The 26,675-nt window shown below is 40.6% G+C and overlaps 1 protein-coding gene across 1 annotated transcript; it reads left to right on the forward strand.

Moving 5' to 3' along the window:
• The first annotated feature begins 23 nt into the window (after positions 1-23).
• NSL1 (NSL1 component of MIS12 kinetochore complex) lies at positions 24-24,720 on the forward strand. The gene is made up of 6 exons (XM_053383227.1): positions 24-308; positions 3,182-3,260; positions 5,691-5,821; positions 7,741-7,795; positions 21,117-21,184; positions 22,324-24,720. Exons 1-6 carry the CDS (start codon positions 123-125, stop codon positions 22,597-22,599), a joined length of 795 nt encoding a protein of 264 aa, XP_053239202.1. The 5' UTR covers positions 24-122; the 3' UTR covers positions 22,600-24,720.
• The last annotated feature ends 1,955 nt before the right edge of the window (positions 24,721-26,675 follow it).

Here is a 26,675-nt window from a genome sequence, read left to right on the forward strand (position 1 = left end):
CGCGCGCACAGCTAACCCGCCTTTCAATACGGCTCGGTTTAGCACTGCTTCCGGGTGAGGGAGGGAGATAAAAAAAATCAACGAACGGTTTATCCGAGAGAGCGGGAAAAAGGCAGGCCGAGATGGAGGAGGCGCCGCCGCCGGCGGCTGCTGCTGCTGCTTCCCCTCGGGACTGCCGGGTGCGGTGCTGCTCGCGGCGCCAGACGGCCGAGTTGTTGGACTACTGCCAGCCTTTCGTGCGGAAGCTCGGGGAGGGCCAGCCGGTGGAGGCCGAGAGCTTGGAGCAGGCCGTGGTCGAAGCGATCTGGGTAAGGGCGGCCGAGCTGAATGGGGCGGCTGGGAAGGGGGAGGCCCACACGACACCCCCCCCCCAGCTACAGCTTTCTGGCTTTCGGGCGGCGCGGGTTGCCCAGTTTCTAAGGCGTGTCAGATCCAAAATCATTTCTCTCCATTGCGTGTCATTGAATTGCTTGTGGAGCCTTGTTCTGTGGTGCTGAGATGTTTGGTGCAATAATTTCTTCTTTAAAAACTCTTACTTTTCCATATATAATAGAGTATTATTCTTATTTATTCTGCCTTTTCCTCCTGACAGGGGGTCAAGGCGGCTTTAAGATAAAAGAGAAACAGATCGTTGCAATACAAACATCACAGCTCTAGCTGTTTCCTTAAATATAATTTTAAATGCAGTAAACCACAACAGCAGCTAGCCGTGTCATTTTTTTAGGTGGGAACAGGGGAAGCATATTGGGAGCTTAAAATTAGAACCATGACTTAGATGCATGTTAAAGGCTCCCATCCAATAAGTCTCTCCGGATGTTTCCTCTGAGGCAGTGCTGTTTTTCTAGAAAAAGAGGTGCTGGCACTCGCAATGAACGCCTCCCTTGTTCTCCTATAATGGCAATGGCACCCACCTGAGAGGAGCCGGAACTGAGTTCCAGTGAGTTCTGGCGGGGGGGGGGAGCCCTGATCTGAGGAGGTTGTCTTGATTTCTTGCTTCTCATCTCATAAGGAGATGAATGGATGCCAGGTGTAAAAGTATAGAGGACTCATCTTGACTCTGGCAAGACCATACCTGCGAGTACCAGGAATTTATTGACAGGCCTGCTGCAGAACATCAGCATTTAGCAATTTCTAAATGAGCAGCGACCAACAAAAACGTCATTGTCTCCTGATGAGTTACATTTTGATTTGATTCACCCATTATTCCTAACAAGACTAACAAAGGAGTTGGGTTTATCTTTGTATTTGCAATAATCCCTGACAAGGTTCTTTTATCTTTAATATGGCATCACAGGTTTTTTTTGCTTTTTTTAAGAATCTATTTATTTGTTTTTAGTTCATTTCCCCACACTTTTCTGTAAAATCAGCCAAAGATATAGATAGGAAGTAGATAAATGTATATATATTAAAATATATAATTTTGACAATAAACAACCAGTAGTATTGAAACAGTATGAACATGGATGGAACCGGAAAACATACAGAAAATGCTTGTTTGAATAACAAGGTTCTCAAGAAAGGGAGCCCATCAGACCTCCCCAGGGAGGATATTCCACAGGTGGGGTGCTGCAACTGAGAAGGGACTGAGGTGCTGTCCTTGGTACCTGTCAAATAGATTTCCAGGGCAAACATTTCAGAGACCAGGGCCTTTGATGCTGATCATAAGGCGCTAGAAGGCTCATATGGGTGAAGGTGGCCTTTTAAGGTTAACCCAATATATAACATTAACTCTGGAAATGAATGAAGTTATAATTCAGTGGTTGAAGTTTCATGAGTCCTCCTTTCAGTGCTAGGAAAAACAGCCCCTGTAAATTTTCATGGTTCCAGGATCTGGTTAAAATAGTGATATTATAGATGGCTATTGTATAATTCTATTAAAAATTGCTTTTTCTAAATGTTTAAAGTTGTTCACATACAGCGTATTACAGTGAAAGTATACATGTTTATTTGGAAGTCCAATTGTGTTAAGTGAGGCTTATCCCTGGCTTAGTAGGTAGGTTACTTTAGGAGTACAGCCTTTGTGATTCTTGCAGCAGACGTATTGATTAGGCCAGTACTATCGCCCATATTACAGGGTTGTATTCTTTTTCTTCAAAGTGAACTGAAGTATGTTATATTCCACTTCTCTCTGCTGTTTCCCCTAATTTGTTTTCCTTACCAACATAAAGGCACTGTTTGCATTTTTTGGCTCCAAAATGTTTTGGGTCATTCTTCTGAGTCTGCATGAATTGGTTGTAAAAAGGATGTGAAATATATTCTCTGTTCAGCCTTATCTGTTTATGAAGGCCTTTTCCTATGGTATGGTTGGCGTATTATTGGAGGGGGGGCGCTGTTACAGACATCCTTACTTAGGATGGGTGCTGGATAACATGGCTACTATTTATGTGTGTTTGTTGGTTAAATCCCTCTCTGTAGTCCCACAGCAGGGGCTTTGATTTAACTGTTTGTGGAAGCATGCTTGTGAAGGGACTCTGTGACCACTCAGTCCTTGCCCAGAAGAACTAAGAAAGAATGAGGCACTTTTAAAACAAAACAGGAAGTTTATTTGTCTACGCATAAAGAGGTTATAGTTTAGTGGTTACTTTTCCAAGGCATAATACTTTGTTTCAAATAGACACTCTCAACAGAGATGGTTAATAACTATCTTAACACTTCCATCCTGTAAGTGGGCAGAGAAATTCTTTCTAGGATGGTTATTGTTTTACACTATACATAAAACACTTCCTGCTTTTCCTGTAGTCCAAACCTTCCCCTCAGGTAGATCTTTGTGTGCCCACAGATAATCTTTGTCTGTTTCCACTGACAGATAAAACCTAAGTCCACTCAAATAACCAGAGATTCCTTCTGCCTACCCAAATAGAAAGTCCCTAACCTGAAACCCAGGTCCCTGTCCCTTTCGGACTGTTAAGTGTAAGCATCTATTCCACACACACTCTCCTGAGTGGCTGAACTACTAGCCATCTCCCACTGGTTGTTGGGTCACCAGGAGGCAGACCCAAGGTCTGTCCACCACAGCCTCTGTCTCCAGAGTAATGTGAGCCAGCTTTTCTCCATAGCTTGCTACTTTATGCTACACAGAAGTAGAAAAAAAATGACAGTATGAGGTAGTTTATGGAGTGTTATATTGCATCAATAGATTAATTAGCATTTTTAAGAGTTCTGATGTATACATTTTCTACAGAACTTCGAAACAGCTGTACAAGAGAATATTACTGTTAACGGACTCCCATGGCAGGAGTCATCAGATGATCCTCAAAATGGTATGTGAACTGTTGAATATATTTTTCTTATTTCTGTGCTGACTTATTTATGTTTTAGTCTTCTGCCTATGAACCCCAACAAATGTATGAACAGAGGGTATCTGCAGGTGCCTTTTAATATACTGGTCCCCTAGCGAATAGACATTTTGTTGTGGCAACCGCAACCCAGGTTTAAGGTGCCATTTGGCACCTAGCTTAAATATCTTGAGTTTCTAACAGTGGTTGGGAACCGTATTTTTAGGTGAGGCAAAAGGATATGTGTAAGCTGCCACACTTCAAAAATAACTTTTTATAATTTTTAAGTGTACCTGAAGCAATAGGAACATCTGCAGGGAAGTTGCATTAATTTTTTGTGTGCAATTGATGAATCTTTTGATATTCTTTTATCACAAATTGTACAATACAATGTTAATAATAATAAGTTTGTGTTTTTTAAGAATATTGTCAGGTTTTGTTATTACTATATTTGTACTATTTGTAGGACTAAAAAAGCCCCCCAAACTTCCTTTTCCCAGGATTTTCTTTTTTTTTTTGGTGTTACCATGTTTGTCCAGCAGGGGATGCTCAAAATACATCCTTAGCAGTAGCAGTACCTCTGTTTAAGAGGGACAGCTAAGTTAGTCTTTTGCAGCAAAATCAACAAAAAGTCTTGTGGCATCTAAAAGACGAACAAGCTTATTGTGCCACAGGTTTGTGAACTAGAGGAAGTAGATTCTGGCTTATATAATAATAAATGCTCTTTGTGCTTTACGCATCTTCCTTACCTAGAAGCTGGTCTGTTAGCCATTTCTTTAGGCAGTAATTTTTCAAATAATTTTAATTTTTGAGTAAATCTTCTAAATTAGATGCCTGCTTTTTAGAATGGAAGTACGGCTAAAGGTTTTGCTGTCTTAATTTAATCACTCGTTGCTATGAACCTGCTACCACCTGTAGGGAACAAGAAATAACTATGGCTAAAAACTTGCTGTCACTAGGTGTGTGTGGTTTTTTTAATGCAACATACTTTGATGGCATCTCCCCTTTGAAGCTGTTGTTTTCTAGTCAGATGAGGTAGATAGCCTTCTGTTCCAGTTCCCTCACCACCCCAATTAGCAGTTACAGCATTGTGGTAGTTGTGAACTCCAACTTTAATTGTACCTAAAGTTGCCCAGTTCAACAACTTGGCATATCCATCTTCTCTTGTCCTTTTCCGCTTTATACTGTGCTGATCAGATCAAACCTAGAGTCCTCTTTCTAGTTCTGGGTACCACAGTTTCAAGGAGGGCATTGACCATTTGGAGTGTTATCAGTGGAGGGCAAGCAAGATGGTGAAGGATCTGGAAACCAAACCAAATCCCTATGAGGAGCAGTTGAAATGATTCATTATGTTTAGCCTGAAGAGGAGAAGATGAAGGGGTGCAGAGGAGACACGCATGACAGCTGTCTTTCAAACATTTGACAAATTGTCCACAGATGAAGGTAGTAATGCTTCTTTATACCATTTGCTGAAAGCAGCAGAAGGGGAGGGTGCTCTTGTGTTCAGGTCCAGCTTGTGTGCTTTCCACAGGCATCTGGTGAGCCAGTGTGAGAATAGCCTGCTGGACTAAATGGACCATTGGCCTGATCCAGCAGGCTCTTTTGATGTTCTTTAGATGGAGCAGAATCGCATCTTTGCTCCAAGGCACAGGACTAGAACCAATGGGTGGAAATTTTAGGGAAGCAGATTTCTGCTGCTCATTAGTAGAACCTTTCTCAGAGTAGCTCAACAGTGTTCAAAAGCTGTTCAACAGTGGAACAGGCCACCTTGAGAGGTGATGGACTATCCTACTCTGGAGGTATCTGAGCTGAGGCTAAAGATCCAACTCTCAGGGATGCCTCCTGCATTGAGCAAGTAGTTGGACGGTTTGACCTGCATCCCTTCCAACTCTATGATTCATAGTTCCACATATCCCTGATCAAGATGGAGTCAAGTACAGTGGTACCTTGGTGTACGAACTTAATCCATTCTGGAAGTCCGTTCCTAAACCAAAGCATTCTTAAACCAAGGCGTGGTTTCCTATAGCAATGGGGGACTCAATTTACAAATGGAACACACTCAACATGTTCTGTTTCCAAGGCAAAGTTCACAAACCAAAACACCTACTTCTGGGTTTGCTGCGTTCTTAATCCAAGTTGTTCATAAACTTAGCTGTTCTTAAACCAAGGTACCACTGTATAATACATCTTTCAATTTTTAGTTATTACGGTAACTGAAGATAACCTTGTGTTTCTCAGGGAATGGGGTGGGGTGATACCTTAGCCATGCATTTCTCAAAGCTCCTTGGGGGATCTTTAAGACCACTGGGCTTGGAAGAGGAAACATTTTTTGCAGAGATATTGCAAACAAGACTTTCACATAGATTGTCCAAATAATTTTACATACCATATATTCATATCTGTCTTGTGAATTAGATACGGATATCAAACTCCTTGAAGATCAGCTTGATGAGTTAATAGTGGAGGTGGCATCCAAACGCAATCAGTATCCCAGAAAAATTCAAGTGCATGTGGTCCAAGCACTTAAAAGAAAGCAAGAGTTATTGGTGAGTATCCTTAATTCTTAGTTCACTTGATTCATTTCAAAAGAAGAATGTTGTTCATCTGTTGCTTATGAGTAGGCCAGCAGATACTTTTGAATGTTAGAAAGAAATGTAAATTCTAGCTTTTAGACTACATGAATTCCTCTCCCTTAATTTCAATGTACTCCAATTAGGGAGATCATGTCAACAATTGCTATGAGGATTGATGAAGTTTGTGCTGAGTGCACACTTGCCCTACAAATGTATTTTAGAATAATACCTTTAAAACTGGTTTTTCAATGCAAGGTTTTTTTTTGTACCACCAGAATATGTTAAATGCTTCTTGGGGGGAAATGTTCTGCTGATATCAAGTGTGAAGTGACACTTCTTTTGGTAGTGCACATAGGGCCAAAGATATGGTTTAGCATGTCCAGGATATGGTTGCAATTAATTTCTCTTTCTCTGCATCTTTTTGGGGCACATCAGTCCTTCTATCCTGAGTCTAATTTTTAAAACTGCAAAGTTTATAAACATTAGTTCCAACTTTGCCATTGAGTGCTGAGTCGAATCCTTAAATTGAAGGTATTGATGAGTTATAAAATATCACAGTATCTGATTCTGCTCCTTGCACCCATCCTGCAGGTTTTCCACTGGTGAGCATATTTGGCTAAATGTTGCTCTCAAGAATGTATCTAGTGAAATGCCATCAAATTTAAGTTTTCCAGATGGACCTAATAATGAATAGATAGATCCTAGTTGCACTGTGTCTTCTGTTCCTTACTGTTTCCCTGCTGCAACTATTTTAACCTCTCAGATGCCAGCTGTGTGCAAGCTACTTTTCAGTAAAGAAAAGCTTTCCTCATTTCCACCCTGTATTTTTATTTTATTTTATCAGCATGTGTTGTAAGCTCAGATTCTATGTGCCTCTTACACCAGGCTTGTAATCATACTGCTATACTGTAAGCACAAACAGTGTGTATGAGATAGTGCACAACTGTGTCGTCAAATCTTGGTGACCAAGAAGTGATCTGTGGGACAGAAAAGATCCCTGCACTGGTTCTTTGATTTTGATTTTAAGAGAGAAGGAGGTGGCATACAGTGAAGCTGTCAGTGGTTACTAGTTATGATATTCACCTTCCACTGTTGGAGTCAGAATGCCACTGAATGAATACCACTTGCCAAGAAACACAAGTGGGGAAACTGACCGTGCTCTCAGGTCCTGCTTATGGGCTTCTGTCTGGCATCCGATTGGCCACTGTGAGAACAGGATGCTGGACTATAAGGACTTTTTGGCCTGTTTCAGCAGGCTGCTCTTACATTCACTTATTTTTTTGTGCCACTTCCTACGCCTAGCAGCAGAGGGCAGTGTTTGGTCATTATTCTAAATTGCATTAGAATTTGAAAATGCAATTGTTTGATAGTTCAGGTTAAAATTTCAAGTGTATTATCATGGCAGTACAGTGGTACCTCGGGTTGCATACACTTCAGGTTACATACGCTTCAGGTTACAGACTCCGCTAACCCAGAAATAGTACTTCGGGTTAAGAACTTTGCTTCAGGATGAGAACAGAAATCGTGCTACGGCGGCAGCGGGAGGCCCCATTAGCTAAAGTGGTGCTTCAGGTTAAGAACAGTTTCAGGTTAAGAACGGACCCCCGGAACGAATTAAGTACGTAACCAGAGGTGCCACTGTATTTAGGCAGTCTAGATAAATGAGGGAAATGGAACTGCTTTTGGTACTTCTTTGTACTGGAACAAGAATGCTGGATGCTACTGGATAATCCTACTGCTTGCCTATCAGAATGAATTCAATTCTCCGTTTTCCATACAAAAGAATCAGACACTCTCCGTTGTGAATGATGTCCTGTTGTAAGCTTAATAAAACTCAAAGCAAACCAAATACTTAGCGATGGAGGTTTTAAATAATATATTTGTTCATACAGGGCTGCTATCGACCTCTTGCGAATCATCAAGAGATAAAAGCAGAGCCTTCTCAAGGTAATGGTTTGAAATGATGAAATTATCGTTTAATGCTAGCCTGAAAATGTCACCATTGCAAAAATAAAAATAAAATGCTGCACTTTTTCATATTCTCAACAGTTACAATTTAAAACACTTACCGCTCTGTTCACTCTTTTCCAGATAGCCATGTTAATCTATTGCTGAAAAAACAGTGCAAATAGCACATTTATTAAGGCATAAGCTTCGTGGACTAGAGTCCATATCATTGGATGCATAAAGTGTTATCCTAAACTGGCAGGCATATATACACACAGTTGTAAGGGTTTATTTTTTTCTCTTCACCTGTGTGTGTGTGTGTACACCTGCCAGTTTAGCTGGTACACTTGACATGGACTCTAGTCCATGAAGCTAATGCCATAATAAATACGTTAAGTCACTAAAGCCTCTTGTTTATTCTCTGTGGGCAGTAGTGGCTTTGTTTAAATATTTTAATTTATTTAAATGTTTGGGAAACCATCTCTTTGTGGTTTTTACTGTGCTAAGCTCCTTAGAGGCTGTGGTAATTGTTGTTAGTATTATAATAATATTTATTTATATCCCACCTGTTTCCTTGACAGGGACTCAAGGCAGCTTATAGCTAAAATAGAAACAGCTAAAAACATAGGTAAAAAGCAATCATTAAAAAACAATTAAACATTAATAGAATATATATATATATATATATATATATATTATATATATATATATATATATATATATATATATATATTCTATATATATATATAGTGTGTGTTTCTGTGTGTGTGTGTGCGCGCGCGCACGCGCCTGTGTGTGTGTGTAGATAGATAGATGGATGGATGGATATGGATACATAGATATAGATATATGACATACAGATCATTACAATAAAAACATCATAGCACCAGCCCTTTCTGGACACCAACTTTGAATTGTGCCCAGAAACACACTGGTATCCAGTGGAGCAATTGTAACAAGGGAGTTGTATGACACCTAAAACCAGCCCCAGTCAGCAATTCAGCTGCAGCTCTTCAAGCCATTGACATTTCGGAGCACTTTGACTACTGTTCCAGTGTAGTCATTCTGTCCCTTTTTTCTAGCCCGTGTTCCGTTCTTCAGAGGCACGGCTTTTCATTTCAAAACTCTTCAAGTAGGGCACTAAACAGGAACGCAGGGTAGGAGCATAGCAGTCTCTGCCTTATGCCAGGCCAAATTCTTTGCCCACTTACTTGGTCCACTTACTGACAGCAACTGTCCAGAATCTTTGGCAGAGGTCTTTCCCATCACCTACCACTTGTTCTGGGATTCTCAGCATTGAGTCTGGGATGTCCGGACATTGCATGCAAAGCACTGTGGTACTACTGAGCTACAATCTATCTCCTTGGTTAGTAGATTGTGTGTGAATTCTGGTTAGTAGACAGTGAGAATTCTGACACCCCAGCATGTGGTTATCATTAACACTTTGTTAAACATGCCCTTAATTTAGACCAGGGGTTCACAAACTTTTTTCTCTGGCCAGAGAATAAAAAATTGCTCGCCCCACACCATTTTTTTTATTTATTGATAAGGCATGCATTGGAAAACAAAAAGAAACAACTCCTAGCAGTGCTTGATTTGTAGCATAGAACACAACTACTTTATAACATGATCATGGGGCATCCAGAAAGTATAGGACAATGCAGCTACATAAGAATATATATAATTATAAACAAGTTTATTACATATGTACCTGAAGTATGTACACAAACTCCATGAGAGGCTTGAGCTGTTTTTTCTGGGTAATCTCATTTAGATTAGGTCTAATTTGAGACAAACTCACTCTCATCTCCTCATCAACACAAAGAAGCCTTTCTCTTTCCTGATCTTTCATATTTGTCAGATTTGAAAATCCCTGTTCACAAAAATAAGTTGTGGAGAACTATAGAAGAATAGCCAATGCTGTTGAATAAAGGCATAGATACTGCTTCTGGTTGTGCATGCATTCTGCACTGAAATGTTTAAATGTTTCTTTGATTGTCCTTGAATCTTCTCGCTACCCTTGCCATCCTCTGCCCTTTGAGAACCTCTGATTTAGACAAATATAAAGTTTTTCCCCCATCAAATTTGGGTTGAGTTCTGGTGACATTTTTTCTGGCTTAGAGGAGCTGCTGCTCCCTGTGCAGCAAAGGATCTCCGCCCCCACCTCCATATCTGGCTTTGGGTGCATTTGTGCTAGCAAGTTGCACATGTTTCCAGAGGTTGCCTACAAACTGTGGACTCAGGACTTCCGGAGGCGGCGCGAAACAGCAATGGCGGTCCTCTTCAGTTGTTGAAGAGGGGCTCCGCGGAAAAGGGTCGTGCGCTGCGGCACAGCGACGACCCGTTTAGGAAAACCACGGGTAGAGTGAGCCCGTGGCCGTGGGATTCGGCGGGCACCAGGAGCGACCTCGGATACGCAGAAGGGACCCCGTAAGGGGCTCCGGAACGTGGAGGGGGTAGAAATATCCAAGTTCTGGGGTTTGGCAGAAGAGAAAGACTTCAAAATCGTCACCGCTTTTAGATTGGGAAGAGTGGCCAAGAAAGATAAACCAAGGGATTGCTTGATCATATTGAGATACAAGCAAGAAAAAGACAACATACTTGGCCTACATTTTAAAAACCCATTGGTGATACAGGGAAAGACAGCAGAAATCTTCAGAGACATACCAAAACAATTGTTGGACTTAAGAACTACATACAAGGATCTGGCAAGATTATTAAGAAACAACACAATCCCTTACAGGTGGGAATTCCCCCAAGGATTATCTTTTAATTTGAAAGGGAAGAAGGTGAGAATCAGAACAGCAGAAGAGCAAGAAAAATTCCTAAACGATCACGGGGAGGACCTTCGAAAAGGGACAGCAGGTACCTGGCCACCCCCCACGCCTGGTACAAAAGATCCACCTCCAGACATAGACGAGAAGGGAGACAACCCCATCGGCTAACAAGCTGATCCAGGATGTCTCTGCAGCTTTTTAGTTGGAATATCCATGGGGCAAATTCCCCTGAAAAAAGGAAAAGGATTTTTCACATTTTGAGGAAAGAACAACTAGACGTCATTTGTCTCCAGGAAACCCATGTGACTAGGCTCCACAGAAGAGTGCTAATAAACAAGCGACTAGGCCAAGAATTTATTTCATCAGCTAAAGAAAAGAAAAGGGGAGTCGTGATATATGCAAAGGAGAGCCTAGCACCAAAATTTGTGTTCAAAGATGAACAAGGAAGAATTTTGGCGATCGAAATACAATCACAAGGAGAAAAATTTTTGATAATTGGAATTTATGCACCAAATGAGGGGAAATCTGAATTTTATGGGAAGCTGCATGAGACAATGCTGGACCATATGGACTATAATAACATCATTCTGATGGGAGATATGAATGGGGTTGTCTCCACACACATGGATAAGTCACAAAATCAAAATGTGACTAAAGATGGCAGACTACCAAAGACTTTTTTTGAACTCACAGACAATATGGACTTGATTGATATCTGGAGGACAAAGAACCCCCTAGGTAGAGAGGGAACATTCTTTTCTGAGGCCCACCTATCCTGGACAAGAATCGACCAAATCTGGATATCTAGAGGACTGGCACCCAAGACCAAAAAAGTAGAGATCTGCCCTAAAACTTGCTCCGACCATAACCCCTTGAAAATGGACTTGAGACTTACACCAGCTGGATCCTTCAGATGGAGAATGAATGATGCATTGTTTAGAGACCAGGAGATAGTGAAGAAGGCCCAAAAGACGATGAAAGACTACTTTGAACTAAATTTGAACACTTCGGTGGAAAAAAAAACAATCTGGGACGCAAGCAAAGCTGTTATGAGAGGGTTTCTGATACAGCAGAATTCTATTAAGAAAAAACTCTGGAACGGTAAAAAGGACAAGATCTTGGAAAGGATAAAAGACGGAGAGAAAAAGTTGAGACTAAATCCAAAATCAAAAGAAGTTTTGAGAGAAATAAAATTCCATCAAGCACAATATGCAAAACTGATAAATCAAGAAGTTGAATGGAAAATCAAACAGATGAAACAAAGATCATTTGAATCGGCAAATAAATGTGGGAAGCTGCTATCATGGCAGCTGAAAAAGAGACAAAAACTGAACTTTGTTACCAATCTAGAGGTTGAAGGAGAATGTATTCAGAAACCAGAGGAAATTAGAAAGTGTTTCCAGAGATATTTTAAAAAATTGTTTTCCCAAGGACCCCAAGTGGAGACTGAAATAAATAAATTTTTAAAAAGCTATGGCCTACAAAAACTAACACAAGACAAACAAACTGACCTGAATTATAAAATAACCCAACAGGAAATCGAAAATGCCATTCAGAACATGCAACTAGGCAAATCCCCGGGCCCAGATGGACTTACCTCCAAATACTATAAGATATTGAAGGAATACCTGACTCAGCCATTGATGGAGGTATGTAATCAAATTATGGAAGGGAAGGGGGCACCAGAATCGTGGAAAGAGGCATTCATCACTTTGATACCAAAATTGGAATCTGAAAAGACTCAACTTAAGAACTACCGTCCCATCTCACTCCTAAACGTGGATTACAAGATTTTTGCTGACATTTTGGCAAATAGATTGAAAAAAGTCTTAAATGGAGTTATTCATAAAGACCAAGCAGGCTTTCTCCCTGGCAGGCATTTGTCAGATAATACTAGGAACATTGTTGACGTTCTGGAACTTCTACAGACAAATTTGAATACAAAAGCAGTTTTGATATTTATAGACGCGGAGAAGGCCTTTGACAATATATCTTGGAAATTTATGAAGAAGAATTTGGAAGGGATGGGAGTGGGAAGGGCGTTCCAAAATGGCATAGATGCAATATATTCAGAACAAAAGGCTAAATTGATAGTAAACAATGTGGTGACAGAAGAGTTTAAAATTGAAAAAGGAACACGACAGGGGTGCCCCCTATCACCCTTGCTATTTATTTCTGTCCTTGAGGTTTTGCTAAATTTGATCAGGAAGGATCAGCAGGTGGAAGGAATACAGGTCGGAGGAAAACAATATAAACTGAAGGCCTTTGCAGATGACTTGGTTTTGACATTACAGGAGCCGGTGTCCAGCACAAAAAGAGTATTGGAATTAATTTCTGAGTTTGGTCGGGTGGCGGGATTCAAGTTAAACAAACAAAAAACTAAGGTTTTGGCAAAAAACTTGACACCTTTAGAAATAGATGGGTTTCAGAAGGAAACAGAACTAAACGTTGTTAATAAAGTGAAATACCTGGGGGTCAACTTGACTGGGAAAAATTTGAATCTGTTTAAAGATAATTATGAAAAATGTTGGTCTGAAATTAAAAAGGATCTAGAAATCTGGTCAAGATTGAAACTTTCCTTGTTGGGAAGAATTGTAGCAGTAAAGATGAATGTATTGCCAAAAATGCTGTTTCTGTTCCAGACCCTACAGATCGTGGACAGAGTGGAATGTTTTGGAAAGTGGCAGAGGGACATTATGAAGTTTGTCTGGCAGGGCAAAAAGCCCCGAATAAAATTTAAAATATTAACAGATGCAAAGGAAAGAGGGGGTTTTGCCCTGCCGGACTTAAGGTTGTATTATGAAGCTGCATCCCTCTGCTGGCTGAAAGATTGGTTTTTGCTAGAAAACACTGATGTCCTAGATCTGGAAGGGTTCAACAATGCTTTTGGGTGGCATGCATATTTGTGGTACGACAAGGTAAAGTCTCATAAGTTGTTTAAAAACCATATTGTAAGGAAATCTCTGTTTTCTGTCTGGACTAAATACAAGGACTTATTTGAAAACAAGACTCCGAGGTGGTTATCACCGATGGAGGCTAAAGCCACAAAAATACTTAATATGGGGGGTGGCTGGGCAAAATACTGTGAAATAATAGAAAGAGTGGGTGACACTTGGAGGTTGCAGAGCTTTGAAAAATTGAAAGGGAAGGTGCGAGACTGGTTTCACTATGCCCAAATTTTAGAGATCTTTAAAAAAGATAAAAAAATTGGTTTCCAGGTGGAAAAATCAAAATTAGAACTAGAATTACTTGAACCTAAGACGAAAGTGCTTTCAAGAATGTACAACTTGCTGCTTAAATGGAATACTCAAGATGAGACAGTCAAATCAGCCATGATAAAATGGGCACAAGATATTGGATACAACATTATGTTTGAGGACTGGGAAAGGTTATGGACCACCGGTATGAAATTTACGGCATGTAGTGCCTTAAAGGAAAATATTATGAAAATGATGTACAGGTGGTACATGACCCCAGTCAAACTTGCAAAGATATACCATTTGTCTGATAATAAATGTTGGAAATGTAAGGAGGCTGAAGGAACTTTTTACCACCTCTGGTGGACATGCCCGAGGGTGAAGGCCTTCTGGGAAATGATTTATAACGAGTTGAAAAAGGTATTTAAGTATACCTTTCAGAAGAAACCAGAGGCCTTCCTCTTGGGCATTGTGGGCCAGAGGATACCTAAGAAAGACAGAACCTTCTTTCTATATGCAACGACTGCAGCAAGAATTCTCATAGCTAAATACTGGAAGGCACAGGAGCTACCCACACTGGAAGAATGGCACACACAACTGATGGACTATATGCAACTAGCCGAAATGACTGGCAGAATCCGAGACCTGGGAGAAGAGGCTGCGGAAGAGGATTGGAAAAAATTTAAGGACTATTTACAAAAACATTATAAGATATATGAATGTTAAAAATTTGCTAAGGTTTGAGGTAAATATGCTTCAGTATTGAAATTCGGAGTTGATAGAAACAAAGTTAATGATTGAGAAAAGTTTTAATTTCAGAGTGAATAATTAGATGAAAATACAAAAACACAGGAAACAAGGTATTAATTTGCTGTTTATATTTATTATAAAGAATGCAGGGATGGAGGAGATGGGGAAGTCCAGTGGATGATGAAAAAAAAAAAAAAAGACTTCGAAAAATGAATTTTTTCTTGTTTAATTTCTTTTTCTTTCTGTAAAACCGCTTTTGTTGTGTTATTGATGATGGATTTAGATTCTGGAAAAAAGCAATAAAAAAATTTATAAAAAAAAAAAAAAAAACAAACTGTGGACTCAGTGGGTGACTTGAGGCAAGATATTTTGTCTCTCACCAGTAAAAAGTCAATGTTAATTATTTAACTTGCAAAGTATTGTAAGGATGAGTATTTAGAAGAATTGTAAATACCTTTAAAAATGAAAAGAACTATAAATATGTTTTAGTAACAAGCTTGAGTCCTTTTTTGCATATCACAGAAAGTGCCCAGCAGTGAGTGCTTCTTAACTTTGTGTCTTAGCAGAGCAGAAATACAAATTACTAACAAAAAATATCGTACAGAATTATGCACGGTGTTCAAAGTGTTTATTTGCATAGTTTCTGGGATGTTCATGCATCCCTGTTTAGTAACTGGTGGCCAGAAACCAAAGATATTTAGATTACTCACTACCTCTCATTTCCTTTTTTCATTTCCCTGTGCTTTGAAAGCCATGAACATATTTCTGTTACTAAATATCAAGCACCTTTAATATACTGACAAGTAACAATCTCTCCAGCGTATTATATCATATAGGAACTGTTGGGCTAGATCAGTTCAGATGATTCAGTTCTCTGTGTTCAGAAGAGGCCAGAGAGAGGTTCACAACCTTTAAAAAGGTAAAGGTAAAGGTACCCCTGCCCGTACGGGCCAGTCGTGACCGACTCTAGGGTTGCGCGCTCATCTGGCTCAAGAGGCCATGAGCCGGCGCCGTCCGAAGACACTTCCGGGTCACGTGGCCAGCATGACGAAGCTGCAGCTGGCGAGCCAGCACCAGCGCTGCACACGGAAACGCCGTTTACCTCCCCGCTATAAAGCGGTACCTATTTAACTACTTGCACTTAGGGGTGCTTTCGAACTGCTAGGTGGGCAGGAGCTGGGACCGAACGACGGGAGCTCACCCCGCCGCAGGGATTCGAACCGCCGACCTTACGATCAGCAAGTCCTAGGCACTGAGGTTTTACCCACAGCGCCACCTGCGTCCCCAACCTTTAGTTGTTTGTAATAAACTTGTACTCCAGTTTCTAGCCAAGATAGACAGGTACTTCAGTCTCTGCAGTGATGGGCAAGAATGTCCAGCACCCAACTGTTTAACAATAGTAGCAACAAAATGATCCCTTGCACACTCTGCTGTTACCCTAAGTTGTTGTTGTTTAGTCGTTTAGTTGTGTCCGACTCTTCGTGACCCCCTGGACCAGAGCACGCCAGGCACTCCTGTCTTCCACTGCCTCCTGCAGTTTGGTCAAACTCATGCTGGTAGCTTCAAGAACACTATCCAACCATCTCGTCCTCTGTCGTCCCCTTCTCCTTGTGCCCTCCATCTTTCCCAACATCAGGGTCTTTTCCAGGGAGTCTTCTCTTCTCATGAGGTGGCCAAAGTACTGGAGCCTCAGCTTCAGGATCTGTCCTTCCAGTGAGCACTCAGGGCTGATTTCCTTCAGAATGGAGAGGTTTGATCTTCTTGCAGTCCATGGGACTCTCAAGAGTCTCCTCCAGCACCATAATTCCGAAGTAACCGCTAGGCTAAGCCGGCCCCGGTTCAAAAGCATCAATTCTTCGGCGATCAGCCTTCTTTATGGTCCAGCTCTCACTTCCATACATCACTACTGGGAAAACCATAGCTTTAACTCTAAAATGAAGAAAGCTGGAGATAACGAGTGGATTTCTGTCTGGAATCAGTGGAAGATTTATTCAGTTCTGGTACTGACAACAAATTGTTTTGCTCTACATTATTCAATTTTGCTCCAGCTTCAAGCATGTGGATTTTGGGATGCTAGAAAAATACCTAGTAGATCTTGTAAGCCTGAAGTCTGCCCACTGCTGCTCTAGCTTGCTGCAGCTCCTATTATTAGTGGTTCCAATTTTCAGATTGAAAACTGAGGAGAAGAAGGAATATTTTTTTTTTATTGAATTTACATACTGCCCTATACCTGGAGGTCTCAGGGTGGTTCACAGAATAAAATCAAAATATAAAACCACAAAATACATAATCAAAATAAAAACAACCCAATAACCCCCCCAACCCCACATTTTAAAAGGGCATAGGATGTCAATCAAATCAACCAAAGGCCTGGTTAAAAAGGAATGTTTTTGCCTGGTGCCTAAAGGTGTATAAGTTCACTCAAGGGGCTCGTGGGTGAGCTGGAGTTTGTAATGTGCAACATGCCTTGAGGATGTCGTGTAAATTACATGGTACAGGAGTAGCTTATTGAGGAGCAGGAGGGACAGAGAAACATAATGGAGATAGAGGCAGGGGTAAATGGATGAAGAATGGGTGTATGTTTCAGATGAAGGGTTTGAAGGTGGTAAGAGTAGTGGCGTCATGCAGGTATGTTATATGAGACAGCTGAAGCTGCTGTAACTAGAGCAAAGGTATGAAGATCATAGGCAGGATTGTATTTCCCCACATAAATTATGGGGTGCAAAAACCATGCAGTCCTGGCACTCTTTCCCAATTCACAGAGGACTATCAGAAGATGTGAGCTGACCTAGTAGGGTACTCCAACTCTGTGGCAACCTCCCAGACACATGGAGCCAATCCATCAAACTTCTCCAGTAACTGTTGCTGTTTTCTGGCTCAGAATGTGTGGGGGAATTGTGGCACACTTGCCCACAAGGTCACTATGTTGTATTGTCCTATCAAGGCTCCTTACTGGAAAACCATTGTACCTTTGAGCAAGGGTTCACAGGCGAACGCTCCTTAGGGTGGCTTTTATTCCCACATAGATTTTCTTTTTTAAAAAGAATTAATATTTATTAATTTTTCCATTTTTATAATCCAATAAAAACCACATTAAAACATTCCAAATTACAGTACAATCAAGAAAGCCAAATATAAATGCCAAATTATATATCTTTGGGCTCTGAATTTCACGAAGTGCTGATCTTCTAATATCACATTGCATTTCTTAGTTAGTCAATAAACCATTCCGATGTTAATCCTTCATTTAATTCAAGTCCCACATAGATTATGTCCTGTCTGCCTTCTCCACTGCTAGTGGACTTCCTACTCCTAGTATTCTTTCTTGAGTGAAGTGTTACCTTTGTGTCAATTCTTTGTGCGTTTGCACTTTTAATGTATGGGAAAGTACTCAAGGAGTCATTTCTAGCTAATTTCATTTTCATTTTATTATTACAACAATATCAACTTTTTTTAAAAATGCTTTTAACGTAATCATCACGTTTCTTATAATTTCTTATTTCTTATTGAGTTTGACCCAACAGTGAAAGTTCTTGTTTTGCAGCAGGTGGGATTTCCACTTCTTTGTTTCTGGCTTAGCTTTTTTTTCACTTGCTAGGTTTCTGTTGACAGGAAAGCATGTAGTTGCAACTTCACAAAGTGAAAACTAGGGCTGAGCTGGAACTTCTTGCATGCTTTTGCTGAGGTCAGCTGAGCGAGCTGTGCAGTCCCCTAGCTAGCTGGGAAACTGCCAAATCGTTTGGGGAGTCTTGAGGCACGAACATTTTTTGTTCATGAGCCTGTTCATGGATTCAGAGAAATGGGCCACCCTGTTGAAAGGACAAGATTCAGCACAATAATGCACCAAATCCACAAAACGCAGCTGAGGGCCTTTAAGAAAAGAGCCCGTTGCAATTATGGCAATCGTCTTGATTTCTGTTGAACAGGGCAGCTGTTATCCAAAAAAACAGCAAGCGCCCAGGCTTACATTTGCCTGCAAAGAAAACTGCAAAGGTTTGCCTTCTCAAGGGGGTTGTGCGAAATCCATTTGTCTACCAGTTGACAATGCAAATGTTGTTGCTTAGTGTCCTGGGCTGCAGCCGATGGCTGTATTTTGGGGGTTGTTTTGTGATGCTTGCCCCTTCTCTTTACCACAGTCTCTGCCACTTGAGGATGCCTCCCCCAGCATTTGCTCACAGAACTGCTCTCGCAAGTTACTCTGCGAATTGGGAAAGGGTATTCATGAGTCAGAGCTGATTCACATTTTGTGCAGCAAACGTGTTTGCAGCATTAACAACGTTAAGTGCAAAGTGTGCATTTGTAAACACTCAGCGGACATGTGCTGAGGAACCTCTGTAGATCAGAGTTCCCAGCCCCTGTTCCCCTCAAGCTTACAAACATGCGCCTGTGCTTTAGGAGGCTTCCTGATGCAAACACACTTTCCACATAAAAGGCAAGCTGACCCAATATTGCAAATGGGGCAATCTGATTTGCATAAATTGCATTGCTAGTAGAAATAAGTCTCTTAGCCCTGGCTCATATCTTTAGGAACCAATACCTATTTCCCCAGGGGCCTGATTGCATGACTTCTCTCTGCCTGAGTGAAATCATGTGAGGGGCCTTTTGCAAGAATTGTATTTGCCTTGTTCATACGGTAATGTAACCTGCACAGTAGTAACAGGCCACTTCACAGGGGAATTTGAAACGGTGCTTGGATTGAATGCTCTCTGGGGCACAAGTTATTTTATGCATTACTCAGTTTTCTCCTATGTACATGTTTTGAGTTTAGGTCCTCTGTGCCTGTTATGTGTTGTACATGTAGTAATTATGCACTTATAAATGATCTCTGGTACGCGGGTGGCGCTGTGGGTTAAACCACTGAGCCTAGAGGGCTTGCCAATCAGAAGGTCGGCGGTTCGAATCCCCGCGACGGGGTGAGCTCCCGTTGCTTGGTCCCTGCTCCTGCCAACCTAATAGTTCGAAAGCATGTCAAAGTGCAAGTAGATAAATAGGTACCGCTCCGGCGGGAAGGTAAACGGCGTTTCCGTGCACTGCTCTGGTTCGCCCGAAGCGGCTTAGTCATGCTGGCCACATGACCTGTACGCCGGCTCCCTCGGCCAATAAAGCGAGATGAGCAACACAACCCCAGAGTCAGCCACGACTGGACCTAACGGTCAGGGATCCCTTTACCTTTACCTTTAAATGATCTCTAGTAATGAAGAAAAACCACAACCATAATTGTGAAGCAGTCTTTACAATTCTGTTCCATCGCAGGTAGACATTTAGTGGAACTCAATTAATATTTTCCCCTTTTCAGTTTTAAAAGCTTTAAACAAATAATAATAATAATAATAATAATAATAATAATAATAATAATAATAATTATTATTATTATTATTATTATTATTATTATTATTTTATTTATACCAAGCCCTCCCCGGCCAGGACCGGGCTCAGGAAGGCTAACATCAAAACACACAATACATTAAAAACACAAAAATCGAACAATTGATTAAAATACAGCTTAAAATCAAATTAAGATCAGAATGGCAACCCACGAATTATAACTATAGGGGTTGGGAACATTAAGTGTACACCAGGCCCCAACTCTTCCCATCTGTGTTATTTGTGTGAGTCTTAGCTATTTGTGCTGATCTTATATGAGCTGGTGGGAAGAGTTAGGGTTGTACTAGATAAATAAAGGTTATACTAGAGTTGGATTAAGCAGCTTTGTGTTTATGGCAAAGAAAGTATGCTTTCAGGCAGGAAGTAAGCAACCTAGATTTATAACATGACAGTTTAATATCACAGGCTTGACTCAGAGAATCTTTTCAGAGGGTTTTCAAATAGTAAGCAAGCAAGCAAGCAAACAAACAAACAAACCTAAACTTGTTATTATGCCTAATCTTGTAAACAAACCCACATAATTTACTAACCCATAAAAACTTGAATCAACCCACCTGTCCACACTGTACTTAGGCTAGTCATTTGTGATTTGTGACTGTGAGCAGTCTGTAATGTTTCCTGTCTGGTCAACTGGAAATGATAGTTACTTATCACAGATAGCCATGTACAAGCATACTTTCATTTTTTTATATACAGTATATTTTATATCTTACATTTTAAGCCAGCTCTTTATCCAAGGAGCCCGGACTCTCTCTCTCTGTCCATTGTATCCTCACAGCAATCAGGCGAGATACTGTGACCAGCTAAAGGATACATAGTCAACTTCATGGCTCAACTCAAATCCCCCTGGTCTAGTACAACTCTTGAACCACTATATCACATTGTTTCTTAACTTATGTGCTGAGTGAATAGGAGTTTGCTCAATTTCAAGAGCTGCATCCTGTACACGTTCATGGATTTTTTTCCCCTCTTAAATTGTTCGGTAATCTGGCCAGTGTAGAAAGATCACTGCCGAAACCTATTCGGTACCATTCCTTCAAGCTAAAAACTTTTGATGCTTTCTCAGTGAAATAAAGTATTTTAAAATGATGTGAAATAGTGGAGACTACCTGTAATAGTGCTCTTGTAATCCTTTTTTTTTTGTACTTTCTTGTGGGCAAAGGAATTTTCTCTCCCTTTTATAGGATATGAAATCATTTTGTTTCTTTGCAGATTCTCGTATGGCCGACTTGAGGCTTTCAACAAAAACTGCATCCAGGGACATTGGAGAGTCGTTTAAGGTAAGATCTGGAAGGGGAAGCAAGAGCTACACAATCAGCTAGGAGCATTTATACTTATTTTCAGATATTGCCATAGAACAGTGCTGAAGCAGAAACCTAGGAAATAAGACTGACCTCTTTAATTATCATATACAAATCTGTCATTTTATTAGGTAAGGTAAGATTGTTCATTTGGACACAACTGAGCTAAGGTGGAAGTCTTCAAAATTCTCTGAGTTTCAGGGAGGCTATTTTATTAATTTCCTGCAGTAGTTTCTAGTTCTCCAAAATGGCCCTGTTCTCCCTGCTGCATTTAGCATTTCAGCTACACACTAAAGGTGTCTTAGCTCCTTGGGATTTACTGTCCCCATGTTCATTGCTGGCCTGGTAAGTTTATGAGTGAGCTCATTTGCATGGTAATTATGTCCTCCTGTGGGTCCCCTCTATCATTAGTAAGCCACTAGTCCTATATTTTTACATGGGATAAATTAAAAAGTATGTTCTTTCAGCTTCAGTCTTCTAAATCTAAAATAATAATCATGTATGCTCTTATGTATTGGACATTTAGTATTGATAACAGATTGGATAACAAATAGAAACTAAATTAACTCCCTTCTGGCTTAGCTCTTTGCCACTAAACAGTAGGTGAAATGGAATTTGTAGGAGGCGAAATGGAATTTACATGTTTTGGGTTGTATCCAACTAAGGTTTTTTCAAAGTAGACACATTGAAATTAAAAAGTCTAAATTAATAGATATCATTAATGTCATTGAGTCTACTTGGAATAGGAATAACATTGGATACAAGCCCTTTGTCTTTAAACATTTGAATGTTTTGAGCAGAGTTTTATAGCAGGGCCTCTGTGCTCTGGTTGTTTGACCATGGTGTAGTGCAGTGTGGGAAATAAGATACATTATTAAGGTAATGGGGTCAAAGGTAAAAGTAGGCAATCGTTTTTGCAACTCTAGAAGATGTGAAATATCATTCTTTTGAGCCTTGCAAATGAATGCTGAAATTGTGAATCAGTATCAGTGAAGGTTTTGGCATCCATGGTGGGCGCGTTAATCTTTGAATCCGACTGTTGTTGAGTTTGCAGTACTGCAATTCATACTTGTTCCTTTTTCACCAACTTAAAACCTGTTCTGTTCTCCCCACCCCAGTCTCTGTCATCCCTTGTAGAAAAAGCAGAGGGTTTCTCAAAAGCATTGTCTATGCAACCAACTTTGGGATTATGCAAACTCCATCAAGAAATCTGTTCTGGCTCAGAAGTGAAAAAGGCGGATAACATTGAAGTCAAAGATCTTTTGTCGCAAGTGGAAGTCACACCCCCAGAAAGTGGTACCAGTAATTCCATTCTACTGAAAAAAAAGAGACGATCTTATTCCCCACAGAAACACTACCCACTTCGAGCAGGGGTAATTAATCTTGATACATGAAAACTTTTTTGTGGGGGACTACTGTGTAGCCTCCCCTGCCCCTGAATCTGTCCAGATAAATATAGACTGGTTCGCAAAAGCATCAATATTGATGTCGCCTGGAATCCATACCACCAAACCGATCTTAACTGGAAGTTACAGAGTTTTGTTGTTGAGTCCTCTCATATAGCTCTGAATACTTCGCTGGACCATCTCTTACTAATTTTGAGCATTGTTCTTTGAAACCTGAGGCTGCTATACTTTTGCTGTATTATAGCAGACTGATCCAGCTACAACATCTTGAGCTGCTTACAACTTCTGAATGGCCAGGGATCTCCAGGGCGTACGTGCAGGAAGCTGTACTCTAGTAAAGCTCAGTTCAAGCCGAAGACTTCATGCCATGGGGAGCAAAGAAGAAAGCTAAAAAAACAAAACCCTTCTGCAAATGTCCATGTCTTTTAGCATAAAAGGGTTGGTGGATCACAGCAACAGTTTGCAGTTGTGTGTCAGTATTGCTTCAGCATTTAGTTTATTTGCACAGGTTTGTTGTGAACATCAGGAGATAGGTGCAGGCAGAACTGGATGTTTGGTTGCAGAATCAGTCTCCACTAAACATCTAGGAAGTGATGGAGGAAGGATCCAATTTGGAGGTTGGCAGGAGTGTTCAAGCCATTCCACACTTGCGTCTTCTCCTCTGCATTCCCTTTCCCAACAGCTTTTCTCCTAGTTACAGAACTAATGCATTGAGGATTCCTGCTGGGCAAAGGTTATGTAGGGGACGAATAGCAAGTGAGGAAACAACTAAGGATCTGTTGCATACCCACCATTTCTTCCTTCCAAAACTGTTTAAATGGCAACTCAGGTACCAAAACATAGGTCTGCCACCAGATGTGTTGTTTTGTCCTGAAAAGTAACCCGGAATATATGCAACATTTGGAATTGTAAGGGAATTCTTGGCTTGCATGTATTGTAGCATCTTGAGACAGTCTTCATTATAGTGTGTATATACGTCTGCCGTTAACCTTCTTATGGTCTCTTGAGTACTGCCCTCATCTGTACCTCAAGCGTACAAGGTTTAGGATTACTAATCCATCTAGTAGATTGAAAGTGTTTAGATCACAGTATAAATCTAGAATTCTCATAAATTAATTTTGAGCCATGCTGCTTTTCTGTCAAACTTGCCAGTACATCTATGTTTGCCGTTCTCACAAAAAGTGAAAGAGATGGCCTCTTTTAGGGGTCTCTTTAAAACACAGTGCCTGATCATAGATGGTGCTTGATTGACGGGCAGTTTGACTGCTGATCTCCTAAAGCCAGAGGGGAATGTACTTTTGAGTTGCATCTGCCTGCTGAAAGGAGTGGAGTGAGCTGAAACAGAATTGTTTGTTCTGAACCTGGCAGCGTATATTCAATGAGAGCTGTAAAAAAGCTATTTTGAATTTGGGGGTACAGGACTTGTATGCATGCTTGCTTTGCCACAGAATGCTTGGTCAGTGTGTACATTAGTAAATACATTACTACACTTACTTAGCTTCCCCCGCCTGTGAAATTCCCACCATTTCGGAAACAATATATGTACAGTTTAAAACAAGACTACATTGGTGAGGCTTATTTATGAAGTACCTAAATCAATGTTATTATCAGGTATTTTCTTTTTTCCTAGTTGAAATTTACTGAAAATTACATTTTTTTTCTGAAAATGGCGGTGGGGGGGGGGAATGCTTGCCTCAATGTTAATTATTGTGGGGTGAATCCATCTAAATCATATTTGGAGTAGACTCATTAAAATCAAGGGATTTAAGCTAATCATGTTTATTTCAATGGGTTTACTCTAAATATGACCTAGTTGGAGTCCATCCTGTTTCTTTTAAAAAATATTCATTAAACAGTCTGGCCAAAATACTAGGAGTGGTATCTGAATGGTTGGTAGTCATTAAACATGCCCATTAATGTCAATAGGTCTCCTCTTAAGTATGTCTAACATACTTAACATCACCCTAGAAACATATTTAACTCTGCTCTTGAAATTCTATTTTTAAAGATTGTGCTTGTGGAATAGGCCTTGCACAGTGAACATGTACCCTTGCCTTGTCTCCTTTGTAAAATGTATATTTGTATATAAAATACATTTTTTGTACACCACATTCATCAAAATGAGATTTCTGGATTTTTGGCTTGCTTTACCAGTTTTTTGCAAAGCAGTTCTGAGTCATGTTTTCAAAACAGTTGCAGTTCAAGTGCATCTGAAATGCTATATGCAGTAGGACTTGGTGCTATTTTTTTTGCATAAAGAAATTGTCATTATAAATTAGGAAATGGATAGTCAGGATCCAAACAACTGCAAACTAGGTGGCTGGCTTGAGTTTCTCTTCCCTCAATACCACATGGAAAATCTCTTTTGAAGTGGAGCTCTGTCCAAAACATTTTTAGAGAATAGGGGTTTGCTGATCAAAGCTAAAGTTACCAAGCATCCTTTAAAGTAGATATTAAAAACCCAGTCATGTTTAAAATCAGCCCATTATGAAGTTTTACATTTTACATTTGGATGAGCGTTTAAAACATACTTTCAGTACCGACCAGTCCTCTCATTACACAGATAAGAGTAGTAATTTCCCTCCTTGTAGTAATTTCTCTTGTCCATAATTTTATTAATAATACATTGTTTTTTGTGGTTTGCTTTGGGACCTGTATTTGGTAATCTAGGTGCTTTTCTTTGTTCTTGTCTTTCTGCAATTAGGAGAAATAATTACTTATTCTGATTCTGTTTTCAAAATGCCTAAAACAAAACAACTTGGAGTCCAATATAGTTGTGTGCCCATTCATTTTGAAAACGAGCAGTATGACTTGTCAGTATTTCTGACATGATAGAGATGCCCCTCATCTGTGCATAAAATTAGTACTACTGTATAACCTGAACAGTTCCAACTCATGATACCATCTGCACAGCACAAGACTTTTGGTTTCTCTTCCCTCTAGCCCAGGGGCAGCAAACCTTTTCAGCAGGGGGCTGGTCCACTGTCCCTCAGACCTTGTGGGGGGCCGGACTATTTTTTTTGGGGGGGTAAGCGAATTCCTATGTCCCACAAATAACCCAGAGATGCATTTTAAATAAAAGCACACATTCTACTCATGTAAAAACACCAGGCAGGCCCCACAAGTAACCCAGAGATGGCATTCTAACCCAGAGAAGGACACATTCTACTCATGTAAAACTACGCTGATTCCTGGACCGTCTGCAGGCCAGATTGAGAAGGCGATTGGGAGGGTCCGGCCCCTGGGCCTTAGTTTGCCTACCCATGCTCTAGCCCACTGCAAGTATTCAAAATCAGCTCTAAAGGGTCCCCCCAGAACAGATGTGGGATATGTGAGGGGCTGTAGAGGAGAGAAAGGAGAAGCCCTATTGCACAAGCAGACACTCACTTGGATTAATCTTAGATCTCAGCTGTAGTCTCTATAGGTGTCAAATGCCATTGAGAATAATTGTACTAATAATATCGAGTTCCTTTCAAGTGTCAGCACAGTGAACAAGAATTGGTTGAATTACATGTAGGTTTTCCAGCGGGAAACAGCCTACATGTAGGTTGTTTCCAGTACAGTACATGGAGACAATCAGAAACACCCCACCTCAGTGTATCCATTTCTCCAAAACAAACTAATGGAACCTCCACAATGCTTTAACATGTTCAGGCAGTCCAGTGCTATTTTTCTAGAAAAACAGGTGGCAGAACTCACCATGAACACCTTCCTTGTTCTCTTAGAATGGCAATGGTGCCCAGCTGAGAGGTGCTGGGAATGAGTTCCTGTGAGTTCCCTCTGGGGAAAAGAAGCCCTGACACAGTCTATGCTTAAAGCATAGGAAGGAAAAACAGAAAAACAGTCCCCATCCTCATCTAATCCCCCTGGCTCACAACGTACTATTCCACCATGCATCCCAAAGCATCCAGTAAGAATTGGGCAGACCAAAGTCCTACACCACCTAACAGACTTCTACAAGAATGGCAACCTCATACCAGTAAGGGAAAACAAGATAAGTTAGAGGACACCTTAATGCCTTGGCTGATCCATCACCTTCTTAAACAACCTGGCAGCAGCCACTA

This window comes from Podarcis raffonei, chromosome 3 (assembly GCF_027172205.1).
Source record: "Podarcis raffonei isolate rPodRaf1 chromosome 3, rPodRaf1.pri, whole genome shotgun sequence".
NCBI lineage: Eukaryota > Metazoa > Chordata > Lepidosauria > Squamata > Lacertidae > Podarcis > Podarcis raffonei.

Excerpts from the sequence above, each read along its gene's own strand:
- NSL1 (XM_053383227.1), top strand. The coding sequence starts at position 123 with ATGGAGGAGGCGCCGCCGCCGGCGGCTGCTGCTGCTGCTTCCCCTCGG. Across the intron at positions 309-3,181 it reads CCGTGGTCGAAGCGATCTGG|AACTTCGAAACAGCTGTACA; the intron begins GTAAGGGCGGCC and ends CATTTTCTACAG. Across the intron at positions 3,261-5,690 it reads ATCAGATGATCCTCAAAATG|ATACGGATATCAAACTCCTT; the intron begins GTATGTGAACTG and ends CTTGTGAATTAG.